The sequence below is a fragment of the Chenopodium album genome, chromosome 1 (genome assembly GCF_948465745.1).
Source record: "Chenopodium album chromosome 1, dcCheAlbu1.1, whole genome shotgun sequence".
In the NCBI taxonomy this organism is placed as follows: domain Eukaryota; kingdom Viridiplantae; phylum Streptophyta; class Magnoliopsida; order Caryophyllales; family Amaranthaceae; genus Chenopodium; species Chenopodium album.
In genome coordinates this window covers 63,704,936-63,718,733 of record NC_137834.1, presented here as the reverse complement: position 1 = coordinate 63,718,733, position 13,798 = coordinate 63,704,936, and the positions used below count along the sequence as shown (strand labels likewise).

General features: G+C 34.9%; 1 protein-coding gene across 3 annotated transcripts; it reads right to left on the bottom strand.

Moving 5' to 3' along the window:
• Nucleotides 1-5,274: 5,274 nt before the first annotated feature.
• On the bottom strand, nt 5,275-9,843 carry LOC145557066 (uncharacterized). 3 transcript variants are annotated; one of them, XM_081618495.1, is made up of 5 exons: nt 9,588-9,843; nt 9,223-9,290; nt 8,642-8,711; nt 7,650-7,748; nt 5,275-5,804 (listed from the first exon to the last, which is right to left on the bottom strand). In XM_081618495.1, exons 1-5 carry the CDS (start codon nt 9,708-9,710, stop codon nt 5,802-5,804), a joined length of 363 nt encoding a protein of 120 aa, XP_081474621.1. In that variant the 5' UTR covers nt 9,711-9,843; the 3' UTR covers nt 5,275-5,801. The 3 variants fall into 3 exon arrangements, with proteins under 3 accessions (XP_081474621.1, XP_081474619.1, XP_081474620.1); XM_081618493.1 differs by having other exon boundaries at nt 5,275-5,790; XM_081618494.1 differs by lacking the exon at nt 5,275-5,804 and adding an exon at nt 5,849-6,328.
• Between the last annotated feature and the right edge of the window lie 3,955 nt (nt 9,844-13,798).

Here is a 13,798-nt window from a genome sequence, read left to right as displayed (position 1 = left end):
TTTTGTAGGTTTGGGGGCGTGCATCTGGGTGGTTTTGGTGGTACTAGATCTTGTGGTTTAGTTGGTGTTGGTGGTGTCGGTGGGTCTAGATCTGGTGGTCGTTGGTTTCTCAGGGGTGGAGGGGTGGTTTTGATGGTTTTGTGGGTTTGGTGGCACGGGTCTGGGTGGTAGACTGGTGGTTTGGGTGATGGTTGTGGGTGGCGTGCGTTCATCAGTGGTGGTGCTTGACATCGGTTGCTTAATTGCTTTTTTAGTTGGATAAATTATTCACCCTCTCTCCTCCTTAATTACATCATTTACATGCCCTTATTTTTTATTAAGTATGCTTAAAAAGTTTTGACTTGGGAACCGCGCTACCCCCTTTGTTGCAAGAAATAAGAAACGGAGGGAGTATATGTTTTGACTTGATTTACTTATCATAATTAGTGTCATTGAATATAAAGAAGGAATATGTAAGTAATTTTTTTTTTTTTTTTACATTGTTGATAAAGAAACTTGAATAGTGATACTTGTTAAAAAGCATGTAGAATGTTGACTAATATATAGTTTAAGTAACTTTAAATTTTAGGAATTAATTAAGTCAAAAGTAAATATGTGTGGAACGATATTATTAAGAATTCAGTTTTTGGCTTTCTTCAAAAAAAAAAAAAAATGAATTCAGTTTTTGGCTAAAATAATTTGATTTAGTCAGCAATTGCTAGTGAATATTATTTATTTGGTTAGCATGGCATACTTGAGATTAATAAGTAATTAGGAAGCCATTAGTGAATAAATAAAATAAATCTATTTGGTAAAGTTTTATTATTTTGTTCATGAATTCATAGTTGGATGGAATATAAATTATTGGAATGAGTGTGTAGGATTGTAGACACCTAAAAATGTCTCCCCAAAACCAAATCCGATGATGAACAACCTTTCACTGTCACTATTGGTCGGGTTCAGTATTTAATCCCGAGAGTGCTTAAAAAATCGTATTTAATTAAATTCAATAGTCCATGGATCAGTCTTGATGTTTAGTCAAAGCATAGTTTTTAATTTCAGCCCAAACCCTTTTTATTTTATTGTATTATTATTTATTTTGGCCCAAACCTTTTATTTATTTTACTTATTTTCTTTTTTTAGCCCAAATAATAATAATAAATCAGAAATGGCCCGAAATTATCAATCGGCACTTAAAATGCTGAACGAAATTAGGGTTAAAAATGAATTTAGACGGAAAAACGGATCACAGACTCCCGCGTCACGGGAGCTGTCCACCAACGGTGGGAATCGCCGTGACACGGGACACCTGCTGTGACACGGGAGTTTTCGTGTCCTTTCCGCGTAAACCCTTCACACGTTTTATTCCCCGTACCCTAAAATATTTCCCGCGTCACGCAACTGTTCACCGCGTCACGGGAATTTTTCCCGTCTGACGGTGAGAATTCCCGTGTCATGGAACACAGTGTCGTGTCGCGGTTTACTTTTTTAGGGTTTTTATCATTTTAGGGTTCCGTGTGTTACCTCAACACATTTTTTCTATAAATACCCCCTCATTTCTAATGTACGGGGCAGGAATTAATTCTCTAGTTTTTTTCTCTCTTCTATGCTCTAGCCTAAACACTAGCCTACCCTTATTCTTTCAAAATTCCTTCTTCAAGCACTCCCAGGAGTCCATACTTTACTCGTGGTTCTGTCCTTAAGCCAAGGCGTGAAAGGTAGAACTGTTTGAGGGTTTGGCCCCAAATCAGTTCTATTTAATTTAATTTAATTATTGTTTTATTATTATTTCCTTGAAGTTACTAACTCGTTTATTATTTTGTAGTTGCAAACAAACAGAATCAAAGTAAGAATTATGTTCCTTTTATTTCTATTATTTTTCTAACGATTTTGTATTGTTAGAATTATTGTTAAATTGCTTCCAATATTAATGTTTATTTTATTATATTTATGATCACCATATTGCATGTTAAAGGGAATATGTAATTTAAAATCACGACTAATAAGATAATTTGGACAACCGGTTTAGGTTCCTTTTTAATCTTATTGTTTAATCAAGTGATCACAAATATTTTAGAATTATATGTTGCATTAATATTCAACCAATTTAGCTTAATAATAGTTTGGAGCAAATTGAATCTTTGTTTGTATGCCTTTGAGATCGCAGGAATCACTTTTCACTATAAGAATCGAGTAGAGGCCAATACGGGCGAATGTGACTCCATGACTCACTTCGTACCATCATCCCCGATCCTCCTTTCGTAGTTTCGAACCATATGGAGTTAGTAATCTCATGGATTATGAATAGGGTGTAACCTTCATGGGTCAATCGTTGTTGCCTATCGTTGTCCCTTTATTGTGGTTGCCCTTTATGATCCGTGAACGGTTTACAAGTTCCTTAAAAACTTGTTGGCGGCTCCCTACTTTCCTTGTCCCTAATCGTATTATGTCAATTCCCACTTCCTATGAGTGTCAAGCATATTCACAACATGCTTTTACATAGGCGCACTTCGAGCGACGCCTACAAGGATATAATTATTTCATATCGAAATATATTAATGTTAGAAATTATTTATATCACAAAAGCATTGACACTTATGTTGATATGGAGTACAAAAAATTAGAAAAGTTAATATCATTGCTTGGATTGGATCACATGTTTGAGCTTTTTCTTGCTTTGTGTTAAATATTTTTCAATCAGGGATTACTCGAGTTGTTGGGGTTACTCAAGTTACTTGGCCAGGGGTTACTTGACATAGTAACCCTTGACTGAGTAACTCGAGTAACCCCTGACCGAGTAACCTCTCAAGTAACCCTTGACCAAGTGAACCCCTTGATTAACCCATGTCTGAACCCCTCAAGTAACACTTGATCGAGTAACCCCTAGAGTAACCCTTAACCGACTGAACCCTTGAAAAATCCTTGTCCCTAACCCTCGATCAAGTAACCCCTGACCGAGTAACTCGGGTAACCCCTGACTGAATAACTCGGGTAACCCCTAACAAAATAACTCAGATAACTCCTGCTACAGTCTGTTTCATAATAATTGCAACACTACTTTATTTGGTAAGAGTCCACAAATATTTGTTATCTCTATCTGACCAACCCCATTTACACTTTTTTTTTTATTATTTTATATTCCTATGAACAAATAATTATATCCCAATAACTATACTTTATATTATAAAATCACAAATTTTGTATGAAGCCTGTTGTACCGTGTAACAAGGGTTACACGAGTTTCTCGGTATGGGATTAGTCCAAGTTGTTGGGGTTACTCGAGTTTCTCGGTTAGGAGTTACTCGAGTTGATGTGGTTGCTCAAGTTATTTGGCTAGAGGTTACTTGAGTTAGTCCTTATCGAGTAACCCCTTAAGTAACCCCTGACCCAATAACCCCTTGAGTAATCCATGACTGAACCCCTCGAGTAACCCTTACCCCTCAAGTAATCCTTGATTGAGTAACCCTTGATTAAACCCTTAAGCAACCCCTGACCAAACTCCAAAAATAACCCATGACTGAGTAACCATTGACCGAGTTGCTCGAGTAACTCATGATCGAGTAACCCTTGACTGAGTAACTCGAGTAACCTTTGACCGAGTAACCTCTCAAGTAACCCTTGACCAAGTGAACCCCTTGAGTAACCCCTATCCGAACCCCTCAAGTAACCCTTGATCGAGTAACCCCTCAAGTAACCCTTGATCGAGCGAACCCCTTGAGTAACCCTTGTCCCAAACCCTCAAGTAACCCTGACTGAGGAACTAAAGTAGTCCCTGACTGAATAACTCGGGTAACCTGTAACAAATTAACTCAGGTAACCCCTTCCATAGTCCGTTTCATAATAATTGCCACACTACTTGCTTTGGTAAGAGTCCATAACTATTTTATTATTTCTCTTTTACCAACCCCATTTATACTTTTTTTTTTATTTCTCTTACCTACGAACAAATAAATATATCTTATTAATCATACTTTATATTATATAATCACAAATTTTTGTATGTAGCTTGTTGTACTGTGCGAAAAGTGTTACTTCAGTTTCTCGGTATGAGATTACTCGAGTTGTCGGGGTTTTTCGACTTTCTCGTTCAGGGGTTACTCGAGTTGCTGAGTTTACTCACGTTACTTGGTTAGGGGTTACTTGAGTTACTCTTTATCGAGTAACCCCTTAAGTAACCCCTAACCCGGTAACCCCTCGAGTAGTCCATGAGTGAACCCCTCGAGTAACCCTTAACTGAGTAACGCCTCCCCCTCAAGTAACCCCTGATTGAGTAACCCTTGATAAACCCTTAAGTAACCCCTGACCGAACTCCTGAAATAACCCATGACCTAGTAACCACTGTCTGAGTTGCTTGAGTAACTCATAATCGAGTAAGCCTTGACTGAGTAATTCGAGTAACCCCTGACCAAGTAACCTCTCAAGTAACCCTTGACTAAGTGAACCCCTTAAGTAACCCCTGTTTGGACCCCTCAAGTAACCATTGATTGAGTAACCCCTTAAGTAATCTTTTACCGAGTGAACCCCTATTCAATTCAGTTCAGTTCCAATCAGTTCATTTCAGTTCAGCTTCAATCAGTTCAGTTTAATTCAGTTCAGCTTAGTTCAGTAAATATGAACAGGCCCTAAATAATTTCTTCACCCCAAAAAATTATATACAATTTACCTCACTCCTAGATAAATAATGTACTTTCCCCTAAATAAATTGCTCTTGCATAAATAGTTCGCTCACTCCTAAAAATCACATGCAATTATGTGTCTCACCCTTAAATAAATTGCTTACCTTTTCTTCAAAATATATAATACAAATAAACCATACACTAATGATATTTTATTTATTTATTTTTTTAAAATGACCAATATCTTGTCTTCAAATTTAATTTAAAAGTGGTCATAAACATTTTTCTTTTTACTACTCTTTCTCATAGTTTTTAATTTTGGTAATATTATAAAGTTTATTCTCACTATCTCACCTCTTAATCTCTCCTTTTATTACTTCCATATTGTCTTAAATCCTGTCTTAGATTGACATGATTTTGATATTGTACGAATTATTTCATATTCTATACAACGTACTATTTTATATTGTCAGATGTCATTATACCTTTAAGGAAAACACTTTGATACTTATTGAGAGTTAATCAATAAGTTGATAATCCAAAGTAAATTAAAATCTTTAAGGCCCTTCATTAATCATACCATGAGTTGTTAGTTGAAACTTAAATTGGTAGATTAGCTATACATGTAATTTTTTTTTCTTTGAAAAAATTCCTTATTTTAAACACATAAACATTATCCTTGTATATTTAGAAATTTATCTACATATTCTTGATAAAAAATAAATAAACAGGCTGCCTAAACTTACACTTACAAAAAGAATGATTGACAAAATTGTAAAGATACAATGAATTGTCAAAACAGAAGATATGAACAAATACGTAGTTTCAAATTTTCTGATCCTTAAGTACACCATGTTTATCCCCGTAGCAAAAATTGGGGTTCTAAGAAGTTATGTATACAACGTGACCACATCTTTCTTGTATCCTCTTACAGTTAAAAGCCTTAGAATGTTTTCCACCAAAAGATCCAAGTATTCCATATAAAATATAGATGGGTGATGGAGGTGGTGGCGGTAAGCTAACAAGTACCACAACTGTCATTCTTGAGTATCTTAGCAACTTCAAGGCAGTGTAAAGAAACTTCTCCACCTGTTGCTCATTCACAACTACAGGTTTACCATTAGCCATCAAAGGAGTGTCGTCCCTCTTAGCTATTTCTTTCATCTTTAACATGACAAATGTAACAAGAGCGGGCCTACAATACAATCACTATTGTAACAATCAAATTCTCATTACAATGCAAAACAACAAAATCTTCAAAATTTAAAAACTAACATTAATCTCACACAATATCATTCTTTCACAAGGATACAAAGAGCTAATATAAGAACAATTTTGTTATTTTCGTTCTATTTTCATGAGTTTAATTATGAAATTAACCCCGTTTTTAGGTAGTAAGAAGGCCTTCTAACTACCTAAAAACCATTTTTCGGACTTTCTTCTAGCTCTAACAAGCCAATCATGCTATTTCTACAAGAGCACAGTGCCCAATTAACAAAAACCTTCATGATGATACAAAGTATCATATATTCTTAATACAGAGTATAATATAAGACAAAAGCCATTTTTCGGACTTTCTTCTAGCTCTAACAAGCCAACCATGCTATTTCTACAAGAGCACATGCAGTGCCCAATTAACAAAAACCTTCATGATGATACAAAGTATCATATATTCTGAATATAGAGCATGGAAAGAGCAAAAAAAAAAAGTCTATTGCTCACCCGCCTATAACCTGAAATCAATGACACCAAAGAAAATAACTCAAAGTGTTAAATGCTAATATCTAAACCCAGATCTTCCACATAAAATCAAATTCAAAACCAGAAAATCTGCATTTCTTCATAAAACCAAATAAATCTGTAGCAGTGAACCTTGGTCAAAGGTGGGATAAAAAAAAAGATAACAAAACTTCAAGAAAAAAACACAAATCAATGCTGCAAGGTTGGACTTAACTATCATGAAATGTATACAGAATAGAAACAGGAAGTCACAAATATGAATAAGATAAGCCATATTATCTTTAAAACTTCATATATCACATATGAGAGAAACAATAAGAGCTTGTATTGTGCAGAACTAAGACCATTACATATAGTGACATCCCAATTATCCCATCCATTCTAATAAAGGAAAATTTACTATGAACTATCAGCATATGCTGGAGGAAAAAGAATAGCAATTGATAATAGGACTATAATTGAAAAAGAATTTACTATGAGCTTGTTTGAGCTAGGCCTCCGACTTCTAAATATGAGAAAATGGACAAGATGGAGAAAAGGACTTTTTAATAGCTATGCTTTTGAAATTGGAACTATCTACTAAACAGTTAACGGCTTGGATTAAATGCAATGATAACTCAAAAGAAAGGAGGAGAAAATTTGTTAAGCTCGGTATGTAAGATACTTTTGGAAGTTTTAGTTCAAATATAGGTTATAGGAGTTTCTTTCAATACCTAAACATGCAAAGGAAAGCAGTCAATAAGCATTGGTAACAAGAAGAAACAACTAAACCTACCAAACAGATAGTTACTCTTACACGTTTCTTAAAACATAAAATTAGCTTATATCAATCCCTAACAATTTCACAAAAAAAAGCCTCTGTAGTAATTATTGTCCGTTGTATGGAATTTCCCCGCAAAAAAAAATTAAGCTATTGGCATTGCTGATCCATTTTCAGACATTTAAAGGTGGTAAAGAAACTTTAATAAGCTAAAAGTTCAGATTGGCAAAACTTTATGAACATGAGGTGACAACTTATATAAAGCATGAAGCATATGTAAAACAAAGCATACAAGAATTGCAGTTTTAAAATCAATGGTTAAGTACAAAGAGGACCCTTGAGAAAAATTCAAACAAACCTCATAATTAGTAAAAACCCCATTATGAACAACCACAAACTCATTTTCAGGACCAGAGGTTTATAGATGACTATTTCGTGGTGCAATGACTCCCATATCTAATATAGGCGGACAATTGCAACCACTTCTAAGTAATAGCAATCTAATCATAAATTTCAGCATGGAAAGAGCAAAAAAAAAAAAATCTATTGCTTACCCGCCTCAATGTGTTCAATCTGTAGAGGTTTCTGCCCTTAATTAAGAGGGGATGAAGTGGAGGTAGTGGTTTGTGGCCTTTGCTCCAGAGAACCTTAACCTGGAAATTGAAAGATGGTCAGTACCAGATCTTTAAGCATGTTTGCAGTCAAGATAAATGATATTTGAGCAAAGAAATGTTTTTTGGCATTTGAAGATAATCATCATAAAAGGTCTAGCATTATGCATTCATGGAAGAAAAAAAACCTTAAGGGGCAAGAATAAGACGCCATTGGATCAGGAATTCAGCACTAAATAAATGAGTCTGTTAACATTTTGCTACAGGTACAAGTAATAGAAATACAATATCCCTCCCTTATCATTATACACATCAGTCAATACTCAAGATCATTCATCTTGATCTCCTAAAAATATTTATTCCTAGTTGGATACATTTATCTTAAATCAAGTTTCCAACACGATATTGTGCTCATACATCCCATCGTATGACATTAAGAATTTACGATCATAGGACACAATAGATCTCTATTTTAATTTCATACTATCACCCAACTTAACCTCTTACAAAAGGCTAAACAAGATCATTAAGATGCTTTCCTACACATAAAACAATGGAAAACAATTTTCTTGATCTCCTAAATGTTTCGACCCTAGCTAGCTACATTCATCATGAATCCAACTATGCTCATTAGCAAACAAGACTCTAAATTTATCCAAATTGTTTGAAAAAAAATCTAAAGTATAACCCATAAGAAGGAATATAAGTGACCTGAAATGTAAAGGGAATTATAGTAAGAGAGTCACAACCTTAGAATAATTGTATCCAAAACACAATAAATCTTTCATAGTTAACGCCAGATCAAAATCCATTCAAAATCTAGTACTTCATCATCACTACTTCAATTCAATTATCAATTACAATTAATGAAATTGAAGGTAAAACTTTTACACAAACTTAACAAATAAAAATAAAAACTAAAATTAAAATCTTACAGAGTCATAGTCGATTTGGGTGAGGTCGATAGTGATTAGTGAGGCATGGTCCCTTATATTTTCTTCTGATCTGCAACCACAAATCATTAAAAAGTCTTTTACCAAAAAATAACAGATAAACTATTTGGAACATCAGATCAATTAATCAAGAAAAGATGAAATACCCAAACAAAATCATGAAACTGACACTACCTAATTAAAGATCTGAGCTTGAAGCTCAACACAAACCCAGAAACAATGGAACACTCAAATTATAATCCTTGAACCCGCTTTAAGGAGTATATAAAATCAGAATTTGACATACCCAGATGAGATTCATGATGGAAAAATCAAACCCCAAGTCAAAGCAGAAGTTAATGGAGAGATCAAACACCAAGTAAATTGGCGATGAACCCTAGATTTTGATCATCAATCAAATGCGATTCATAATTAAGAGTCATATGAAAACACAAACCCCTAGATTAAAGTAGAAAATACCCACAATCTATTTCATTCAAGCAATTCATCAAACACTTTAAGATCAAATATTTACAAGACAAAAGCAAATAATATAACGTTAAATTAGATTCCAATGAACTCACCTTGGCACAAACATTGACAACTCAATCAAGAATATCTTCTTTAATTCAATCTTGAACATCTGGGTTTCCTACAAAATCCCCCAAATAATAAAATCAGAAATAATCAAGCTTAGAAGAACCCTAAAGATCTGAGCTTGAAGCTCTACACAAACCTAGAAACAATGGAACACTCAAATTATAATCGTTGAACCCTCTTTAAGGAGTATATAAAATCAGAATTTGACATACCAAAATGCAAGCAAGCAAATTGTTTCTTACACATTTCAATTCCCTAATAAATTAATATCATCCAATAAAACCCAGATCAACATTGTGTATTAGTAACACTTAATTCAAAGACTAAAAGACAAAAGGGGCATCTTTACCTGCACTTTGGTAGGAGTAATTTGGCGGATTTTAGAAGGGAAAGAAATTACATACCAAATCAAAACCCTAACTATAATATCTGAAAGAGAGAAACGATTGGCTGGAGGATGGGACTCTTCCATTATTGTGGCTGCCACCGCAACCTTCTTTTCTGGGTTGGGTCACCATAGCTGAGCAAATAAGAAAAAGATCATGAAAAGAGAGGAGAGGAGAGGAAACCCGAATAAAAGTAAAGAATAATGGAGGTCAGGAAATGTATGGATGAGAGGAAAAGAGGATAATGAAGGGGGCAAATTGTGAAAATTAAAAAAAATGAAAAGCAAAAAGACATAAAAGGGCAAAGTATGAGCAAAACTTAGGGGCAAAATCGGGTGCACTATTCATAAGGAAATAGCAAAAAGTAGAAATTTTCATACCCAATTTCACTTTTAAGGGTTATAGATTTCCCTTTCTATTTTCCCCATTCCTCTCCTTCTCCCTCTTCCCTGTTCATATCTGTTCCCCCTTTTTTTTTTCTTTTCAAATTTAGAAGATGTTCTAAAATGATTATTAAGAGGAATCAAGTGAAAGTGAACATTGTATATGCTTAATTTTAAACTAAATCTGCATTATTCTTGTAAAATTTGTGTACGTTTTTAAACTGATTATGCATATTTGTCGAGTTAAATGTGCATATTTTTTGTACTAAAGGTGAAATTTTTTCCAATTATGTGTGCATATTGCCACCTGCAAAATTCTCCATTTGGCGTCTTCGGTTGATTAATTTTTATTATTATTGTTCATGACCACTATTACTTTCTTGTCTCTAAAATTATAAGTACAATTACAACTATGATTATTAAGCTTTGTTACTAGAGTGGGAGTATTCAACACAACAAAGAGGAAAAACAATGAAAAAAGGAAAGTGAATTATGAACATGCATAATTTTTTGGAAAATTTGCAAATTACCACCCAAAAAGTGGTCCTGTTTTGAAATTACCACCCAATAAAAAATTTATTTTAAATAACCACCCATTAAATTAAAAAAGTTTTCAGATTACCACCTTTTTGTAATTCCGGTGATAAATCCGTTTGAGGGCCCCACATAACGGCTAAAAACGGCTATTTTGACTCTTTTGAATGTTTCCCTCTTCGATTTTTTTTCTTATAAATTATCCACTACCACAAAATAGGGAATAAGTAACGCATAATAGAGAGCTGTCAAGTTAGACAGGCGATCTCTAGCATTCTATAGAATGCATATGTAAGATAAGCGCTTTGTATATTGAACCTATATAACGCCTCTCCTAATCGAGCGTTCCATATGTTTTGTATAAAAAAATATGATTATAGATATAGATCGCCTTTCTAAGTTAGGCGATCTATATGATTTTAGGATAATTAAAAAAAATGTAAAAAAATAGAAATTTTACCCTAAAATAAAATGCTCGCACGCCGTCCCCTCCTCTCCTTTCTCTCTCCTCTTTCTGTCCTCTCAACTCCATTCCTCTTTCTTTCTCCTCTTTCTGTCTTCTCAACTCCATTCCACTTTGTTCTAAAAAAAAAACTCCATTCCTCTTTCTTTCTCCTCTTCTCTCCTCTCCTCTCAAACCCCATGAACTGGTAATGACAAGGGCGCCATAGATCGAGTTGGAGAAGTCGCCGTCGTTTGTCTCGATGCATTGAATTGAAGTGTTGCTGCTGTAAAGGTTTATGAAGATTAATCTCGTTTGTGTCCGAATTTTAATGTTCAAATCTGTTTTTTGGGTTTTTAGAGTGATTGATATGATATTTTTTGCCCCTTTTTTGTCGATCTATGTAGGTCATGATTTAATTCTAATTCAAACTTTTGATTTTCATTTTAAATATTCGTTTTACTTCTCATTTATTTTAGATCTGTGGGTATTTGGTTTTCATTTTTTTAAATTCTGATTTTCATCTTTTATCAATTGATTTCGGTGTTATAATTAGATTAATTTCTGATTTTTCATGTTAATGATCTGTGGGTTATTGGTGCAAAATCTCTATTTTTGTGCGCTGTTAGTGGAAGCCTGGAAGGTGGTTAAGGTTGGTTGAGGCGCTCTGGTGGTTCCGTGGTTGAGGTTGGTGGAGGTGCTGCGGTGGTTCCGTCGTTGAGGTGGTTTCGACTTTCGACAGCATTTTAAGTTTGTGCACTGCTATACATGTTAGCACATTGATAATTATTCCGTAATTAATTATAGAGAAATCTTAATGTAAATTTATTTTTTAAGGAATTTTGTTGTTAGGGTGTTTTAGTTATTAGCTACTTTGTATGAATTATTATTATTATTATTATTATTATTATTATTATTAATTAATAATAATAATAATAATAATAATGATTTTTTTATTAAAAAAGTAAGGAATAGAGAGCGCCTATGCGAAGATGAGCGCTCTATTTTCCTGGTTTTTTATTTACTTTTTATATAAAATATGAAGCGCCTATCTTAGATAGGCGCTATGTATTGTGTTAGATATAGATCGCCTCAAAGAGGCGTTCTATAGACTTTATAGGGCACCCCCTCAGAGGAGCGCCCTACAGGCGATCTATATTGGTTGTTTTAGGCGCTATCTATTCCTTATTTTGTGGTAGTGATCTAACATCAATTCACAACTTTTCCCCCAAATTTCATCCAAATTTCTTCAAATTGCAGCTGGTACTCTGTGATGAATTTATCAATTGAAGTTCAGACTCTCGATTCGCATCAAAGGTATGAATCCAATACATCATAATTTAGGGGTTTTGTGCAATTTGGAATTAGGGTTCCTGGGGAAATAAAATTGGTGGTTTTTTGCAATTAGGCTACATGTCTGAAATTGATTAGGCGATTCAGTTATATTTATACTAATTTGACTTGATGTTGTCCAATTTGGTTGAATGTTTATTTTATTGATTAATTGTATGTTATGTGCCGTGTTTTGTCAATGAAAGATGTGAATGATTTATTGTTGAATACAGTTGTAAGCTAGTTCCTTTTTTGTTTTTGGATTGTGTCTTGCAGAAATGGAGGAGAATAAGTACATTTTCAGATTTAAATATTTGAGTTTTGTTGTTGACCTTGAATATGAAGTAGGCAAAAGTAACTTACAAGATACAACCATAGCTTTTGAAGATCAACTTTGTGACATGGAAGATCCAACAGAAGGATCAATTGACCTTTTGTACCCCATATTCCAGTATATTTATAAAGGAAAGTATAGGACATTAGAAGATGATGGTTGTTTTGGGGTTTTTTGTATGTACCTGAGTGGAGGGCGTGTACGTCCCGCGGGAGACAGATCCGCAATGCAACACTCGAACGGCCCGGTCACCTGCAAAACAACGGACCCCGGGGGGGGGCCGGAGGTTCGCCTCCGACGATCAAGTCAGTGATCGAAATAATGTATTTTAGAGAGAGAAAGTAGAGAGAAGGGAGAGTAATTGTGGGGGGACATTGCCCTTGGAGAGAGAATTCGATCCCTTGAAACTGATGTAATGATCATTATTTATAGAGCATTGGGATATGTGTGTCTTAGGTTATTTAACCTAAGTAGATTGGCTTCCCACCGTTGTACGGTTTCAAGGGTTGTGGGCTTAAAGCCCATTTTCACCCTTCTATCATTGAGTGACACGTGTCATTCTCTAATTGGCTCATTGAGCACTGAGCTTGCGGACAAGTGTCGAGGTGGCATTGGTCCATATATAGGGGGTATTTTTACCCCCAAACATTAGCCCCTCGGAAGGGGTTATTTCTTTTTCTAGAGGAATTACTCCTATCGAAATCAAGGCTTTATTTTCCGCTTGTTCAAAATCTCTATGGACGGCATATGTCTAGTTCAATAAAAGAGAGATTTGATTAACTTGAAAAATTTGATACCTTAAATGGTATGATATTTTCTAAGTTAATCAATTATAATAATGATTGCCGCCTGAACTAGACAAATGACGACTTTTATTTCTTTTAGCCCCACTATGGTGGTCATATGACCTTTGGGTGACTTAGAACATTTTTGAGACGTTTGACATCCCATAAGGCAGGTGGCGAATGGCCGCCTAGGGGAAGGTGGCAAATGGCCGCCTGACTCTTCATAGGACAGGAGGCAAATTGCCGCCTGGGAGCAGGAGGCAAATGGCTGCCTGACTCTTCATAGGACAGGAGGCAAATGGCCGCCTAGGGGAAGAAGGAAAATGGCCGCCTGACTCTTCAGGACAGGAGGTAAATGGTCGCC